General features: G+C 39.7%; 1 protein-coding gene across 2 annotated transcripts in view; it reads left to right on the plus strand.

Annotated features, from left to right (window-relative positions):
• The window catches only part of spred1 (sprouty related EVH1 domain containing 1), a 122,310-nt gene that overhangs the window by 82,741 nt on the left and 19,918 nt on the right, over positions 1-19,651 (plus strand). For both annotated transcript variants that reach the window (XM_073040113.1, XM_073040114.1), the window contains exon 3: positions 5,538-5,706. In XM_073040113.1, the coding sequence (XP_072896214.1) occupies positions 5,538-5,706 (169 nt within the window). The remainder of the gene's footprint in view (positions 1-5,537; positions 5,707-19,651) is intronic.

Consider the following 19,651-nt stretch of genomic DNA (forward strand, 5'->3'; position numbering starts at 1 on the left):
GACGCGGCGAAACCGGATGTGACGTCATAGCATCCCGCGATGTAGTACAGAAAACAAATATACTTAAAACACTTCTAACTTTAACTAGAAAATACTAACAAATGAATTACTAAGCGAAAATATTATAAACTAAATAACTGCCATAAAGGCAGCACAATGCTTTTCTTCGAGTGTTTTCCATGTTGATGAGGGTGAGTACAAATGACTGATTTACAATAATTTAATTGTGAAAGTGCGCTTGATTTATCGTACAATTTCATTGGACCTCTGTGAACTACTCATCAATTTTATTGGTCTACTGTTACGAGGCAAAATGTTTTTGGCGGCATGAAAAAAAATCATGCGTTAGCCGCACCGTAGTAAAGGCCGCAGTGTTCAAAGCTGTTCAAAGCGTGGGAAAAAAGTAGCGGTTTATAATCCGGCATCTACGGTATTTAAGAACTTTTTAAAAGCTATTTATTAATGCTTTTTGAGAGGGTGATTTTAGATGCATATCATATTTATACTGAGTTAAGTATTGTATGTAATTAGTTTTGCTGCAATAAGTGTATGGGACATTGGAAAAAAATGTGAATTTCCCATGGGGATGAATAAAGTATCTATCTATCTATCTATCTATGAATTGGAGACAAATTTCTCCGAGCACCCATTTTGGAAAGGACTGTCTCTGTCAAGATGAAGTCAAATTTTGTATAGAGATTATGTATAGTGGTTGATGCTGTTCCATTCATTTTTTCTGTAGTTGCCAAGCGAGGGTGTATATTGGATTCCATAAGGATAGAGTTCAGTGTGATTGGAGGAGCAACTTTTCAGCCACTGATGGGGACAGAGGGGAGTGCTTGAGGAGTAATCTGATGATGACTTTTACTAGGGCGATCATCAGGAAGACCCCTCTAGTTTACAAGTTAGATTCATATCCTTTCCTAAATATAACCATGTTTATGGAACTTGAGAGACATCTCATTTCTTCTGAGATGTAGAAGATTTGAAATTTTAGAAATTCAAAAGCAAATTAGAATTGGGTTTTGGTTTATTATTGTCTTGTGTACTAAAATACTTAAAAAGCTTCTCTCGCATATTGTTCATACAGATCAAATAATTACGCAGTGCATTGAGGTAGAACAAGTTAAAACTGTACTGCTCCCTTGGTTTTTTTTTAGTTGGGATGTTGCCTATTTGATTGTCAGGCAGAGGTGGCTTGCTCTGTGTAGGAACCAAATGTACTGACATGTGAATCACTGTTGAGTCTTTAGAGTTCCTTTCAGCAAGCACTCTAAGTTCACTTTTCCTGGGGTGAGCTACTAGGTGTTTGGACTGTAGATGACCTCAACATCACCAACAGATCCATACATATCATAGTTATCAGCAAATTATAAGATTTCCTTTGTCTTTTACAATCACCTGATCTTTGTTTCTATTCTTGACTATGAATGTAGGCAAGTTGGGGCTTCCAATCCAAGAATGCTTTGCATTGCTATTAATTAACTCCTGGTTGTTCTAATCAAGTTTGTCATCCCATTTTTGTGGGAAACCAAGAATCATTTAAAGCTGCCAATTGTGATAGACTTCATTGAAGTCCAGACACGGAAACTTTTCAGCTCCTATTGCTTGGGAGCCATCAATTTGTTATGAGGCTCTGTCTGAGAAGAGCTAACTTTGAAGGATCTCTTATCTTTGGCATTCATTTTCTTGGTAATATGAAGAAACACAGACCAATCCTCATAGAAGGATCAGAAGTGGAGAGAGTGAACATTTTCAAGTTCCTGGGTGTTAAGATCTCTGAGGATCTAACCTGGTGTCAGCATATCAATGCAACTATAAAGAAGGCAAGATAGCAGCTGTATTTCATTAGGATTTTGAGGAGATTTGGTTTGTTACCTAAAACACTCAAAGGCTTCTACAGATGTACCGTGGAGAGCATCCTGGCAGGCTGCATCACTGTCTGGTATGAGGTGTGGGCTACTGCACAGGATCGAAGAAACTACAGAAAGCTGTAAAGTTAGTCAGCTTCATCTTGGTACTAGCCTCTGTAGTATCCACGAAATCTTCAAGCAGTGATGCCTCAGAAAGGCGACATTCATTATTAAGGACCCCCACCACCCAGGACATGTCCTCTTCTCATTGTTACCATCAGGAAGGAGGTACCGAAGTCTGAAGGCACACACTTAGTTATTCAGGATATAACCTCTGCCATCTAATTCCTAAATAGACGTTGAACCCTTGAACACTACCTCACTTTTTTTAGATTATTTCTGTTTTTGCATTATTTTAAATTTATCTATTTAATAGACATATATGTACTGTAATTTATTTACTTATTTTTTTCTATATCATCACATATTTACATTGTACTGCTGCTGCTAAGTTAACAAATTTCATGACATATGCCGGTGATATTAAACCTGATTCTGAAATAGGTGCACAAACACAATTTCAGTGCAAATGTTGTCAAGGCTGCTTGATCATGTTAGTGTTACCCTTGATATTTCTTGCAATCTTCCACCTCACAGCTAATGAGCTTCTGACTGCAATGGAATGAATCTACAGGATAAATAAAACAAAAACTGTTCAGCTACAGTAGCAGTTTTTCTGGAATAAAGCTCATCCAACTGTGGACATTGATCTACAGAGCCCAGACAGATTGCATATTGGGGTGGCTTCAAGTCATCATCAGCTCATTGTTTGGAATGTGGGAGAGAATGGGCCTTGCACTTCCAAAACAATTCTCTTCAATCTCCCTCATTACCCCCAACAAACCATCCACAATTAGAGCATGGAGAATGTTCCATTAGTGGGAGAGTCTAGGACAAGAGGGCACAGCCTCAGAATAGAAGGACATCCCTTTAGAACAGAAATGAAGGGGAATTTCTTTAACTAAAGGGTGTTGAATCTGTGGAATTTATTGCCATAGATGGCCATGGAGGCCAAGTTATTGGGTATGTTTAAAGAGGAGGTCATCGGTTCTTCATTAGTGATGGGTGTCAAAGATTACGAGGAGATGGCAGGAGATTGGGGGGAAATTAGCCATAGTCGAATGTCAGTGCAGACTTGATGTGCTGAATAGCTCAATTCTGCTCCTTTGTTTTATGGTCTTAATGTTTACTTTTGATATGTGAACCACTTACGGCAAGTATCTCAAAGTACTGGAGAGATGCTATCAATATTTCCCTTGAAATTCTCCAAATTTACTTGCAGGCTAAGTGAACCAATGTCAGAAACACAGCTCAAGCCCCCAGTACTGAAACTGTATCAGTTCTTGTGCACTCTGGGCAGACCCCCATTCTACAGGGGTTGTAATAAGAGTGTCCTGAGCAACTGCATCACTGCCTGGTTCAGAAATTGCACCATCTCAGATCGCAAGACCCTGCAGCGGATAGTGAGGTCAGCTGAGAAGATCATCGGGGTCTCTCTTCCTGCCATCACGGACATTTACACCACAAGCTGCATCCGCAAAGGAAACAGCATTATGAAGGACCCCATGCACCCCTCATACAATCTCTTCTCCCTCCTGCCGTCTGGGAAATGCTCCGAAGCTTTCGGGCTCTTACGACCAGACTATATAACAGTTTCTTCCCCCAAGCTATCAGACTCCTCAATACCCGAAGCCTGGACTGACACCTTGCCCTACTGTCCTGTTTATTATTTATTGTAATGCCTGCTCTGTTTTTGTGCATTTTATGCAGTCCAGTATAGGTCTGTAGTCTAGTATAGTTTTCTCTGTTTTTTTTTTAATTATTACGTAGTTCAGTTTAGTTTTTTGTATTGTGTCATGTAAACCATGGTCCTGAAAAACGTTGTCTCATTTTTATTATGCACTGTACCAGCAGTTATGGTCGAAATGACAATAAATGTTGACTTGACTTGAATTGGTATGATTATCCCCAACTCTTGAAACAGATGCACCCTTCGTAGCTATGGTACAGCAAGACATTGATGTAATCAAAGAATGCTTTGATATTCTAGATGATTATTTGAGAAATGTGTTTACCCCACCTCCACTCCCCCAAATGAGAATCCATAGTCCATGCCAATTTAAACTAGACAAGGATCATTTGGTTATGACATTGAAAAACCTCAAGTAACTTTGTTGGTAATATACAAGTAGCAGCATAATGGAATATACCAACCCTTACAAAAAAAAAACTACCGTAGATTCCGGACTACAGAGCGCACCTGATTAAAAGCTGCTGGCTCTAATTTTAGAAATAAAATCAATTTTTTAATTGTAAAGGCCGCACCGGATTTTAGGCCGCACCGCTACTTTTAAATATACATACGTATCGGTAACACAAATTACGTTGCATATACTTTTTTACTGAACAGCACGAACAACATTCCAATATCTCCTAGCGACTGGTAAAAATATATATACTGCAGCCTTTAACTTAAAAGCAGCGTTTTCGCTCGGGTCTAACGCGATCGGGTCTAATCGGGTCTGACGCGCTTGCGTAACGCGATCGGGTCTAATCGGGTCTGACGCGCTTGCGTAATGCGATCGGGTCTAATAGGGTCTGACGCGCTTGCGTAACGCGATCGGGTCTAATTGGGTCTGACGCGCTTGCGTAACGCGATCGGGTCTAATCGGGTCTGACGCGCTTGCGTAACGCGATCGGGTCTGATGCGCTCGGGTGTGACGCGCTCGGGTCTTGCTTTTCTTCGAGTATTTTCCATGTTGATGAGGGTGAGTACAAATGACTGATTTACAATAATTTAATTGTGAAAGTGCGCTTGATTTATCGTACAATTTCATTGGTCTACTGTTACGAGGCAAAATGTTTACGAGGCGGCATGAAAAAAAACCATGTATTAGCCGCTCCGGATTAAAGGCCGCAGAGTTCAAAGCTGTTCAAAATCTGGGAAAAAAGTAGCGGCTTATAATCCAGAATCTACGGTATATATTTGTTGCAGAGCTCACAAGAAAGAAAGGAGTGGCCCATTATGTGTACGTTCTTTATTTCCACTCCCACAATTTTACATTTATTGCTCTGAAGTAAAATAGCAATATACCTCTAAGTGTCAGAAGCGTTTGACATGTTCTTTTAAAAGATAGACTGAAGGCCAACTGTCACAAGAAAATCAGTGTTAAGAGATTGAACTGCAAAATTTAATTGCTCAATTTATTTAGATGGTTCCAAATGAAACCAACAGCTTATTATAGTCCCTTGAAATGTAGGCATTGCAAAATTGGATTAAATCAAATCAAGTAAAAATCAGTCTCCAGCCAGAGGAGGAAATATAAGAAATAATTGGAAGCTCCATAAAGTGATGGTTTTTCAGGAGCTCCTTAAAATATGAGTTCTTTTTATTAGTGGAGTCGAATGGATTGAGGATAAAGAGAAGAATTTGAAATGCAGTGCCAAGATGGTTGAGAATATGTTGCCATGTTTAAGTACTGGTGATTTACTGTGTACTTTTTAATCAATTCTAGTCAAATATAATGAGATTATTGAGTGTACTTATTGCACTGAGTTGAATATCTGTAAACATGATTAACATTTGTATTTAAAGTTCATTTTGAATCTTTTTAAACTTTTCAGGTGGTTTTGGAATGTGCCTTGAAGAAGGATCTAGTTTACAATAAAGTAACTCCAATATTTCACCACTGGAAGATAAATGAAAAGAAGTTTGGACTGACCTTTCAGAGTCCTGCTGATGCTAGAGCATTTGACCGTGGTATTCGCCGAGCTACTGAAGCTATCTCAGAAGGTAGGGATTCTTAAATTGTATTAAAAGAAATACTTAAGGCCATTGCTTTGCAGAAAATTATGTAAAAGCCCCAATCTACTTTACAGTGCATCTTTCAGACACTTAAGTGAGTGGGAGAAGGAACAAAAATGATGGTTTGCTTTTAAACTACGTTGTGCCACATTTCACAGAATTGGCTTTGGAATCTGAACTTGAGACAATATCCTTTCACGGTGTTAACTGTACTACTGCAAATTGAGTACAAGTTGAAGGGAAGGGCAAAAGTAGAAGAGACTTTTTGTCCAGATCTCTTTAGGACATTGCTTATCTTGTTTGCAAAGATTGATTTAAAAAATTAATGGTAGCTATTTTTAAGAATGCTTACCGATGTCTTTATTGACAGATGTCCCAAAAAAAATTCATTTAATATCCAAAGCCATAAGTTTAAATCCAAATGGATGAAACAATCCCATAAAATGTATAATTCTGTGTACCTGACAAGGCAAGTAAAAGATAGAAGACTGCTGAGTTGTCCAGTATTTGGTAGACAGAATTTGTAAGCCTGGTAGTTCATAAAACAAAATAAATTATATTTGCAAATGCTTCTGAAAGCAATACCAAACCTGAAGGTGCAGAAAGATTTTTCAGAGACAAATTTTCTTTCCAGTACCTTTTTGTGCAAAAAAAGAGCCTGCTTTGATGTTCCCAACAATTGGAAGAAGATGCATTAGCCAACTGAATGTGACGATTAATGATAACAGAAATGCACCTCTTCTGTTTTAAATGCTGTTATATTCCTAGTCACAACTTTGTTTTTACAGTTTCCTTTGTTTCCCAATATCCAGAGAAATTCTTGCCCTTTTATACAGTCTGTAACTAGTTAACTAAAATTTGAGCAGAGTAAAAACGCACACAATGTGCTAGAGTAAGTCCATTTGGCACAATAGCATGGCAATTAGCGTAATGCTTTATGGTGGCATCTGTAAAATCAGTTCTGCTGTTGTTTCTAAGGAGTTTGTGCATTCTCCCCATAATCACGTGGGTTTCCTCCGGGTGCTCCAGTTTCCTTCTGCATTCCAAACATGTATGGGTTTGAGTTAATGAATTGTGGGCATACTATGTTGGCTTTGGAAGTGTGGTGACATATGTGAACTGCTCAGCACAATCCTCGCTGATTGATTATATGCAACCGAGTCATTTCAGTGTACGTTTTGGTGTACATGTGACAAAGCTTATCGTTAATCTATAAAATCATTGAGCCAGGCAGCATCTATAGAGGCCAATAAACCATCAATGTCAGTCCTGATGAATGGTCTCAGCCTTAAATATTGACTGTTTATTCCCCTCCATAGAAACTGCCTGACCTGTTGTGTTCCTCTAGCATTTTGTGTGTGTTGCTCAAAATTTCCAACATCTGAAGAATCTTTTGTGTTAAAAATGTTCATAAATTGTCATCAGAAATGGTATAAAAGAATTGGAAAATTAAGGTACATGTAAGTAATTGTGCTCCAAAGAAATATCTTGATATTTTTTGCTGCCTTTGACACTAGATAAATAATTGAGAGCTTTATAAAGAGCAACAATGTTACAGGTAGAAGTTATCTTTATTCTAACTAATTTGGAATAGATGAGCAGGTAGAGAGGAAATATACCAAGGGAATGAAAAGCAAAAAGAGAAAAATTTAGAAGAAAAAATCTGAGCTGAATAAGTGAAAGTAGATTGATAGTAAATGCAGCAATCCCTTCCTCCTTGACAAAATAACCAACCAATCCTCCTCCACCACCACCCTTCTCTTACTGGTAGAACTTGTCTTCACCCTCAACAATTTTTCTTTAGGCACCTCCAACTTTCTCCAAACTCGGGTAGCCTTGGGCACTTGTACGGGCCCCAGCTATGCCTACCTCTTTGTTGGCTGTGTAGAATAGTCCTTGTTCGAAGCCTTCCCCACTTATACGCACCAACTCTTCCTCCGCTACATTGACAACTGTATTGGTGCTGCTTTAGGAACCTATGCTGAGCTCATTGATTTCATCTCTAACTTCCACGCTGCCCTTAAATTTAGCTGGTCCATCTTTGACACCTTCCTTTCCTTTCTCGATTTCTCTGTCTCCATCTCTGGAGACAAACTGTCAACTGACATCTTTTTTTTATTAGTTTTTTTTATACATTTTCTACATAGCTACAGATAAAAAAAACCTCAGATCGCAATGAAGAACATTGATACAGTGCAAAAATAAACATACAATAATAATATGATACAAAGAAAGATAATTGAGAAAGCACCCAAATTGAGGACATGTAAAATTAGTATCCTCCCCAAGCCACGCAACAAACAAAAAAAAACTCCAGACCAACCACAACACAATATAGAGAATATAAATCAGGACAATCAAACCCCCAAAACTGTAAATACACTTAGCAACAGGAGATATTAATGCCTACTACCAACAAAAAAAGGAGCTGAAAGCAAGGGACCGAAAAAAAAAACCCTAGTCAAGAGGAAGGTTATGAAAGTACTCAATAAAAGGTTCCCAGACCTTATGGAACTTTAAATCCGAATTAAGAACTGAATAATGAATTTTTTCAAGGTCTAAGCAGGCCATAATATCGTTAAGCCATTGAGCATGCGTGGGCGGGGCAACATCTCTCCATCTAAGGAGGATTAAACGTCTAGCCAGGAGAGAGGCAAAAGATAATATTCGACACTCAGTCGAACTCAGACGTAAATCTGTCTCGCCCCAGAAACCGAACAAAGCAATTAAAGGGTTAGGTTCTAGGCGGTGATTCAGAATATATGATAACGTTATGAAGACATCTTTCCAAAATTTCTCCAAGCTAGGACAAAACCAGTACATATGAATGAGAGAGGCCTCACCCCTTTTGCATTTATCACAAAGCGGACTAATGTTAGGGTAAAATCGAGATAATTTAGATTTAGACATATGGGCTCTACGAACAATCTTAAACTGTAAAAGGCAATGGCGAGCACAAAGAGAGGTTGAATTAACCGATTTGAGAATCGAGTCCCAAGTCTCATCAGATAAGGAGGTATTTAGATCGTGCTCCCATGCCATTTTAATTTTATCCACAGGGGCACATCGTAAGGCTGCTAATTTATCACGAATAAATGATATTAAACCTTTACCTAGTGGATTAATAGAAAGAAATAAGTCCATAACATTTTTCTCAAGCATTTCAGGGAAGTTAGGAATTAAAGGAGTAATAAAGTGTCTAATTTGGAGATATCTAAAAAAATGAGCATTGGGCAGATTGAACTTAGCAGAGAGCTGTTGAAAAGAAGCGAAGCGATTATCAATAAAAAGATCTTCAAAATGTCTAATGCCCTTCCTATACCAATCATGGAATGCTGAGTCATACGTAGTAGGTAAAAAAAAAGTGATTATGTAAAATAGGGCTAGAAAGGGAAAAACCATGGAAACCATAGCATTTCCTAAACTGAGCCCATGTACGCAAAGTGTGTCTAGCAAGAGGATTAACTATTAATCTGGACAAACTACTAGGGAGTACAGAGCCAAGAAGTGCAGAGATAGATAATTCTTTAGTGGAGCTTGTTATGAATGTACCACAGCTCTGAGGGGCCGAAGGGTGCGGGACCAGCCCCCTCCTTCCGGAGAATCGCAAGATCGCTATTAATTCGGGTCTTGGACCCAGGAAATGAGAGACAATGCAATGGATTTGACCATTGTTTTTAGAGGCACCTGTGTGAATTGCAACTCTATAGTACGTGCCAGCTATCAGGGACATGGACACCCTCGGGCAATGTGGGGGTGGGGATTGTATCACCCTACCTTGATTGACATTTACAAATCTGCCAGCCATGATAAAACGGAGACTGCAGGAGGCGGTACTCCAGCGACACACCAGACGGAGACACCATCGCTCATCGTTCCCTTAAGAACGGGAAGCTGCTCGGGAGCCACGTGTGATTTGGATCCCCTAGCTAGGGAATCGAGTGGCTAATAACCCCGAAAGGGATTCCGAACTGACAACGGGGAACTCACGTTCCCGATTCCACGATTTGAGTCCAACAGGCTGGCAAGTTTATTTTCTCTCTCCAACCCGTGAACACCCAGCGGTCCCTCAAACGGCTAAAAGCCTTCATGAACTGGCGAGACTTTTTATATTTCCATCGGACAATAGTTTTACCCCTAGACAAATGATAGAGCTACTTCGAATTGTTGATTATTACTATACCCGTGCTTTAGATTGAGTATTGATGATGTATATTATCTGAATGTTTGTATTAACCTTACTTTTGTGCCCCTTTATAAATAAAAACGTTTAAAAATGGTACCATCAGACTTCAGCGGACCTCTCTATCTTTGCTGGTAAGTGACCCAGTTACGGGGTTCGTAACAAGCTCAACTCCATTGCCACCCAATTAGGGCACTCGGGTTGGCCATGGAAAAAAGACCAAAAGGTAGCACAACATATATTGGCTGCCCAATAATATAAACGAAAGTTAGGTAAAGCCATGCCACCCTCTTTTTTAGATTTTTGGAGATAAACTTTATTAATTCTAGACCGCTTATTCTTCCACAGATATGACAAAATAATAGAGTCTAAGGAATCAAAAAAAGATTTAGGAATAAAAATTGGGATTGATTGAAATAAATATAAAAGTTTAGGGAGAACATACATTTTAACAACATTAATACGACCTACCAAAGACATAGAAAGAGGTGACCATTGTAACAGACTCTGTTTAATAGTATATGAAAGATTGGCAAAATTTTCTTCAAAGAGATCTTTAAACTTCTTTGTAACTGTAATCCCAAGATAAGTAAATTGATTATGAACTACTTTAAAAGGGAGATCACTAAATGTTAATTTTTGTGCTTCTTTATTAATTGGGAAAAGTTCGCTCTTACGTAAATTGAGTTTATATCCAGAGAGCTGGCTAAACTGGTCAATAAGTGAAAACATTGGAGGTAAGGATGTAGACGGATTTGAGAGAAAAAGTAATAAGTCATCAGCACAAAGAGAAACTTTATGCTCAACACCCCCTCTCCAAATCCCGGTCAGTTCAGGATGCTATCGCCAAAGGTTCTATAGCCAAATCAAAGAGAAAGGGACTTAAAGGGCATCCCTGACAGGTGCCACATTTGAGGTTAAATAACTGGGATTTCTGAAAATTAGTTAAAACAGAGGCAGTAGGACACAAATACAGCAATTTGATCCAAGAGATAAAACTTAGACCGAAGTCAAATTTTTCTACAACTGCCAAAAGGTAGTTCCACTCTATACGATAAAATGCTTTCTCCGCATCGAGGGAAATAGCACATTCAGGAATCCTAGTTGGAGGTGAATATAAAATGTTAAATAAGCGCCGCATGTTAAAAAAAGGGAAACGGTTTTTAATAAATCCAGTTTGATCATCAGAAATAATAGAGGGAATAACAGTTTTTAATCTATAAGCCAAAACTTTGGCCAAGATTTTAACATCAACATTAAGCAAAGAAATCGGCCTATACGAGGAACACTCTGTTGGGTCTTTACCCTTTTTTACTAAAAGAATAATAGATGCCTCATTAAAAGAGGGTGGCAATTGGCCGTAATTAAACGAGTCAGATAATACTGAGAGTAACTGAGGAGAGAGAAGTGAAGAGAATGATTTATAAAATTCTACGGGGATCCCATCAGGTCCAGGAGATTTCCCTGAAGACAATGCAGAAATTGCAAAAGATATTTCTTCTGATGATATAGGCGTATTAAGTTTGGCTTTAAAATCAGATGAAAGCGAAGGAATATTCAGATTATTTAAAAAATGATCAACAGAGATGTTGTCATTCAAAGATTCAGAGGAATAAAGTCGAGAATAGAAATTTTTAAATGCGTCATTGATTTCTAAGTGATCCGATGTAAAGTCTCCATTCACCTTCCGGATCTTTGTAATATGTTGTTTGGCTTTGGAACGCCTCAGCTGATTGGCTAGAAATTTACCAGATTTGTCGCCGTGGATATAAAAGCGACTCTTATTTTCAAGAAGTTGGCGTTCGACAGGTTGAGTAGACAGAAGATTAAATTTAGTTTGAAGTTCTACACGCTTCTTGTATAGTTCAGGATTCTTAGTTTGAGCATACAGTTGATCCAATTCTTTAATCTTATTAATGAGGTCTAATCGATCTGCACAGGACTTTCTATTAAGATTTGCTGTATAGGAGATTATTTGGCCCCTCAGATATGCTTTCATGGTATCCCAGACAATCAGGGATGACACTTCAGGTGATGTATTGGTGTTAAAATAAAAGGTTATCTGATCCTTAATAAATTTTAGAAAATTATCATCCGATAATAAAGTTGAATCAAACCGCCAGTGTTTATTCCTCTGAGGGAGACCAGGAAAATTTAAAGACAGAGTAATTGGGGCATGGTCAGAAATCAGTATACTCTGATAATCACAAGAATAGACAAATGGAATGAGTTGATTATCGAGTAAGAAGTAGTCAATTCTAGTAAAGGTATGGTGAACATGTGAAAAAAAAGAATAATCTCTCTCAGTAGGATGAAGGAAACGCCATATATCAGAGATACCATAATTAGAGAGAAACGATTGAATAGCTAAGGCAGATTAAGTAGGTGGTCTAGTAACAGAGGACGATCGATCCAAATTAGGATCTAAGCAACAATTGAAATCACCACCCAGTATAAGAGAGTATAAGTTTAAGTGTGGTAGTGAGGAAAAAAAACGTTCAAAAAAATTAACATCATCAAAATTGGGGGCATACAGGTTTGCTAGTACAACTTTAGTATTATATAGTTTACCAGAAACAATAATAAAACGGCCATTTGTATCAGATATCTTATTATGGAGTTCAAAAGGAATATTTGAGTTAATAAGGATGGAGAACCCCCCTAGCTTTGGCGGCAAAGGATGAATGAAAATGCTGCCCGCCCACTTTGACAAAAGCCGGGAGTTATCAAAACAACGAATATGAGTTTCTTGAAGGAAAGCAATGTCAGCTTTGAGTTGTTTAATATGTGAGAAGACCTTCCTTCTTTTAACAGGGTGATTCAATCCCTTTACATTCCAGCTCACAAATTTAAGTGTATTAACCATTATCAATTGTTAGTGCATAGAAAGCAGCAGGCATATAAAAAGTCAAGCAGTACAATAACAGTCTGGGAGCAAAAATGTAAACATAGATTCGTAGAATCAAAACAGAAACATGTCCTGAGTAACAAAGGAAAGCAAAGGAAACAGTGAGTAGTGTTGGAACTGGAGAATCCACCACACTCCTCGCAACCCAAAACTAGACGGCTACCAAAAAAAGCAGCTAGCTCAACCAAAAAAATTAACCCAAATATGACTTCCAGTTCTGTGTCATTAACAACAGTTCCGTATAAATACTATAGCAAATGGTAACTAGTTTATGCACTAGAAAACATAATAACAAATAGGAACAACTTCAACAGAAGTATAAGACTTAATACAAAGAAAATCAAAGGAAAACCAAAACTAACCTACCCGCGAAAAATTATAGAAGATTAAAGGAAAAAAGGGGAGGGAGAAAAGAGGGAAATTATAGACTCGAAGAGAGTACTTATCAACCATTTACAGAAAAAAAAGGCAAAACTTAAACTATGAATCAACCAACAGGGAAGCCTTCAATAAAAACTCCAAACCTCCAAAACAAGTTAAAGTCAATTGTAAATCTCTATAGATAAAGTTATACAAGGATAAAATAGATTACACAAGTACAATCTAAACGTCCGCAGGGAAACATTAAACTCGGATTATCTATTTAGAGAAAATGCACCAGGTCCAGGAAGAGATTGTCTACAGCCCTTAGAGTTTCAATAGATAATGTCTGAATTATTCAAGTACAGTCTGAGTCCGGAAAAAATAGCTTTACTACGAGAGGTACTTATCCACCATTTTAGAAGGTCAGACCGGGTTCCTAAGAAGACGGGATGGCCGGAAGACTTACAGCAAATGCCTCAGCATCCTTCACTGATTTAAACCACTTATATTCTCCAGTAGTAAGCGTAATTCGAAGGTCGGCTGTGTTTCGAAGGGAGGGTCTGAGTCCGCGATCAAAAAGCACTTTCATTACACCTTTAAACTCAGCACGCATCTTCAGAACCTGGGGGGCAAAATCCTGCACAAAACGAATGACTGTATTTTGAAAAGCAAAAGTACCTCTGCGGTGTGCCTCCATAATCAAACGGTTTTTCACCTGGTATTGATGAAAGCACAAAATTACCGGCCATGGGCGGGAACCCAGAGATGCACGGGGAACGTAGATCCTGTGTGCCCTTTCAAGCTCAGGTGGAGTCGGAAGAAATTCTTTCCCAAAAATCTCACAGAGAAAATCGGAAAAAAATTTCACGGGAGAGCCCTTTTCGGTGGCCTCTAGCAAACCAAGAATTCGTAGATTACAACGTCTGCTCCAGTTTTCAAGATCCACCATTTTGGAAAAAAGTTTACAATTCTGCTCCTGTAGGCTGGAGCAGAGAGTCTCGAGATATTGAACACGGTGTTTTAAATCTTCAGAAGTTGAGTCGATGCGAGATAGATGTTCAGCATGTTTGTCCACTCTAGCGTTGATCCGATCCAATTTGACATCCAGCTGGTTGAAAGAAGTTCTAAATTCCTTTAAAATATCTTGTCGATGCTGTTCCAAAGCAGCGAAAATGTCAGCCAGCAAAGCCGTAGAAGTTTCCTTTTTCCCGGTTTTAGTACTTTTGTTAGACATTATAAGATAGATGTGTTCGCAGGCAAGTAAGAGAAACCTAATAAAATACCTAACTAAGGTTTAAGAATGGAGACATATAGTGCAAAGGTAGGGAGAATGACGGAGCAAAAGTTCGGAGCAGCTAAACAGTCGCCATCTTACCGGAAGTCCCAACTGACATCTTTTATAAACCTACTAATTTTCCCCATAATTGTGTCTATACCTCTTCCCATCCAATCACCTATAAAAATGCTGTTCCTTTTTCTCAGTGTCATTTCCTCCACTGTATCTGTTCCCAGGATGCAGCTTTCCATTCCAGGATTTCAGAGGTGTCCCCCTCCTTTAAAGAACAGAGTTTCTCTCCCTCTACAGTTGATGCTGCCCTCACCCACTTCTCCTATGTGTTCACCCATCTTCCCATCCACCCTAACAGTGATAGAGTTCCTCTTGGGGTTCCTACCACCCCATCCACATCCAAAACATTATCTTCTGCAGCTTCCACTATGTCCATAGAAATCCTACTACTAAACATATCTTTACTTCCCACACTCTCCAATTTCTGCAGGGATCTCTCTCTCCACGATTTATTGGCCATTTGACCCTCCCCACTAATCTTCTTTCAGGTATTTACCCCCTGCAAGTGGCCTAAGTGTTATACCTGCTCGTACAGCTCTTCCCTCACCTACATTCAGGGCCCCAAGCAATCTTTCCAGGTGAAGCAACACCTGCAAATCTGCTGGGGTCATCTGTTGTGTCTGGTGCTCCTGATGTGGCCTCCTCTACATTGGTGAGACCATCATAAATTGGGGGACCATTTTGTTGAGCACCTCTACACCATCTGCTGCAAGCAGAACTTCTTGGTGGCTCTGGTGGCCAAACATTATAATTCCCATTTCCGTTTTGGCATCAGTCCACAGTCGCCTCTTGCGCCAAGATGGGACCACCCTCACAGTGGAGGAGCAATACCTTAAATTCCGTCTGGGTACAGTCCAACCTGAAGGCATGATTATTAATTTCTCCTACCAGCAAACAATTCCCCACACCCTTTCTCTATTCCCAACTCTGACCTTTTCTTTCTTCTCACCTGACTATTACTTCCCCCAGGGTCCCCTCCTCCTATGTCTACTCTCCTATTAGATTCCTTCTTCTCCAGCCGTTGATCTTTCCCATCCATCTGGCTTCACCTATCACCTTCCAGCTAGCCTTCTCCCCCTCCTCCCACCTTTTAATTTTAGGTTCTTCCCCCTTCCTTCTCAGTCCTGAAGAAGGGTCTTGGCCCAAAACATCAGCTATCTATTAATTTCCCTAGATGCTGCCTGACCTGCTGAGTTCCTCCAGCATTTTGTGTGTGTTGCTTTGGATTTCCAGTATCTGCAGACTTTCTCTCGTTTTATCCCTTAATTCTTTACTGTTTTTGTAATATTTTCTCTCCCATTAAATTAAACCCATTTCCAGGGGTCTGTTTTACTTATTAAGTTACGAGATCTTTAGAATTTATAATAGTGTGTTTTATATGCTGGAGTACTAAACTTGGACTGGATTTTCAATTACTGGGCCAGTGTTTGAAAACAGCAATTGGAGTGCTCTGGCTGGAGAATTTGGGCATGGTGTAAGCAATGAGAACAGCTGATTCTCATAGGGAAGGAGGTTTTTGACTTCTAAAGAGACCACGAATATACTGTGAAGCAGTAACAAACATTTTCAGAATCAGAATTATTTTATTGCCAGTATGTGAAATATACCAGAATTGATTGTGGTGCAGTACCAAGCATAAAACACAGGACAATACCATAACAGGCAACAGAACAGCAACCAACAATTTACAAGGCAATAGTGTAAACGGCCATGAGCAATCAACGACTAGTAGAACGGTCACATGCGCAAATGTCAATAATCAAACATATGAACAGACTCAATAATAATCAACAGAACAAGGAGAGCAGGAAAGACCATTTAATGTATGTTGTGCAGGAGTGAGTGAGTTTGTTGAGAAGCTGGATAGCTACAAGAAAGAATTTTCAGAGATGATGTGTAGCCCTGGTGGTGATGGATTTGTAACGTCTCCCTGACAGAAATTTGCTAGGGTGAGTGGAGTCAGCAGTACTTTTTTTTCCAGCGCTTTTCTTTAGTGACGAACAGGCCTTTTATTGTTGGCAGTAATCATTCCTCATTTGCACTGTCTTGATAACATTAAGCTCCAAGTTGTTACGAGCACACCATGCTGCAAGACGGTCTACCTCCTCTCTTTGGGAGCAGGTCACTTCATTATTAGAGATGAGGCTGAATACAGTCGTGTCATCCGTAAACTTTAGCATTTGTGTGTGGAGATACAGTCATTTGTATAAAGTGAGAATAGGAGGGGTGAAAGAGCACAGCCCGGGGGAGAGCCGGTACTTATAGACTTTGGATCGTCAGGTAGGAGCCCAGCCTTACATACTGCATTCAGGAGGTTCATAATCCACTGATAGATACTGTAGGTTACAAATGGCTGGCTTAGCTTGCTTAGTGTTGAAAGTGGAGCAAAAATCCACAAACAAAATTCTCACATAGGTGTTAGGGGACTCATTATGTTGAAAAATATAATGAAGGCACAAGTCAACAGTACCCTTAATTGAGTAGTTTGCTCAAAAAACAATCTGTAGCAGGTCAAGAAGAGGATTAGTAATGGACTTAAAGTAGGCCACCATCAGATATTCAAAGGTTTTCTTAACTACTGAAGTCAGAGTGACTGGCCTATAATCTTTAAATCCAGTAATCTTGTCTTTCTTGGAACTGGAATAATCGTAGCAACTTTAAAGCAATCCAGAACCCTGCATAATTTCAGGGAGGTGTTAAATATCTCAGTGAAGATAGGTGCTAGCTGATCTGCATGGTGCCTTAGAGTACCAGTGAGACAGCATCAGGGCCTGCATCTTTCCTAATGTTCTGTTTTCCAAATAGTTTGCGGATGTCTTCTTGCTTCACCGGAAGTATTGGGTGGAAGGAAGGAAAGGGGCAAGATGGGAAGGAGGCTGAAGAAGGTGAATGGGGTTGAGGTGAAGGGGAGATGGTATCATTGGAGTGGTTGTGAAAGGAGGGGAGGAAGTAGGGGCTTAGCATATCGAGATCAGAGGAAGTGAGAAGAGATGGATGTTGATTGTGCTTATCAAACTGGCAGTAAAGCTGATTGGCCAAGACCGGGGAGGGGGAGACTTGGAAGCACTTCTGTTTTAAGTTGGTAAGACTGCGGGGAACTCTAGACTGCCCAGCTATTGCTCAAGTCTCTCTTAAGCCAATCCTTGTAAGAGGCTTTTGTCACCTTCAGAGCCCTTATTATTGCTTATAAGCAAATGCTTCGAGAGACTGGTCAGGGACTACATCTGCAGCATGCTACCACCCAAACTGGAACTCCTACAATTCGCCTACTGACACAACTGATCGACAGACGATGCAGTAGCCACTGCTCTACATACCATCCTTACACATCTGGTGAAGAAGGATGCTTATGTGAGAATGCTGTTCTTGGACTACAGTTCAGCATTCAACACCATAGTTCCATCCACGCTCAACAAGAAGCTCAGAGACCTCAGACTTGACCTGCCTTGTGAAGCTGGATCCTGGACTTCCTGTCAGATCGCCGGCAGGTGATAAGAGTGGACTCCCTCATCTCCACCCCTCTGACTCTCAATACAAGAGCCCCTCAGGGCTGTGCTCTGTCCCCTCCTTTACTCCCTGTATACCCATGACTGTGTCGCCACCCACAGCTGTAATCTGCTAATTAAGTTTGCCGATGACACATCAATTGTCCTAATCTCAAACAATCACGAGGTGGCGGACAGTGAAGAAGTCATCTCTCTGACACAGTGGTGTCAAGAAAACAACCTCTTCCTCAATGTCACAAAAACAAAGGAGCTGGTTGTGGATTACAGGAGGAAAGGAGATGGGCTAACCCCTATTGACATCAATGGATCTGGGGTTGAGAGGGTAAACAGCTTTAAGTTCTTTGGCATCCACATCAGTGAGGACCTCATGTGGTCTGTACACACCAGCTGTGTGGTGAAAAAAGGCACAACAGCGCCTCTTTCACCTCAGATGGTTGAGGAAGTTTGGTATGGGCCCCCAAATCCTAAGAACTATCTACAGGGGCACAATTGAGAGCATCCTGACTGGCTACATCACTGCCTGGTATGGGAACTGTACCTCCCTTAATTGCAGGACTCTGCAGAGAGTGGTGTGGACAGCCCAGGGCATTTGTAGTTGTGAACTTCGTATGATTCAGGACATTTACGAAGACAGGTGTGTAAAAAGGGCCTGTAGGATCATTGGGGACCCGAGTCACCCCAGCCACAATCTATTCCAGCTGCTACCATTCAGGAAACAGTATCTCAGCATCAAAGCCAGGACCAACAGGCTCTGGGACAGCTTCTATCAGACTGATTAACTCATGCTGATTTGAATGTATTCTGTGTTCCATTGACTGTTCTGTTTATTATAAATTACTGTGATTGCACATTACACATTTGGACAGAGACATAACGTAAAGATTTTTACTCATGTATGTGAAGGATGTAAGAAATAAAGTCAATTCAATTCAATTCAACTACTGTTTTGCAGAGCTGTTTTCCTCTCTGGAATATTTTGGAAAATGGGAGCAAACAGGTATTGGCCTAGAAATGAACAAATATGACGACTTACTCATTTTTAGTAAAACTTTGTAGTTAACTGTCAACTGACAGTTGACGTTAGTTTAATGTGACAGAAGAATTCTATTTTAGGAGATACTGTATGGGAATGTTGAATTTCCCAGTAATTTACTTGAAATAAATTGTTAAGTCTAACTAACATCATAAAACCTTAAATCTCTTTAAGGTGGAAAATAAGACTAAGATTTTTTTTTTAAGATTGGTATCTGGATAAAATGGTTCAATTCATTCACATTATACTGATATTTTCTTATATTGCTTACCCTCTTCAAGTCAGTATTAAGTAGATGCACCTTTGGCAGCATTACAATCTTGAGTCTGTGTAAATATGTCTCTATCAGCTCTGCACATCTGGACACTGCAATTTTTCCCCATTCTTCTTTGCAAAACGGCTTAAGCTCTGTCAGATTACATGTGGATCGTGAGTGAACAGCGTTTTTCAAATCCAGCCACAATTTCTCAATTGGATTGAGGTCTAGACTCTACTTGGCCACTCCATGACATTAACTTTGTTGTTTTTAAGCCATTCCTGTGTAGCTTTGGCTTTATGCTTGGGGTTATTGTCTTACTGGAAAACAAATCTT

The sequence above is a fragment of the Hemitrygon akajei genome, chromosome 3, assembly GCF_048418815.1.
Source record: "Hemitrygon akajei chromosome 3, sHemAka1.3, whole genome shotgun sequence".
NCBI classification, from domain to species: Eukaryota; Metazoa; Chordata; class Chondrichthyes; order Myliobatiformes; family Dasyatidae; genus Hemitrygon; species Hemitrygon akajei.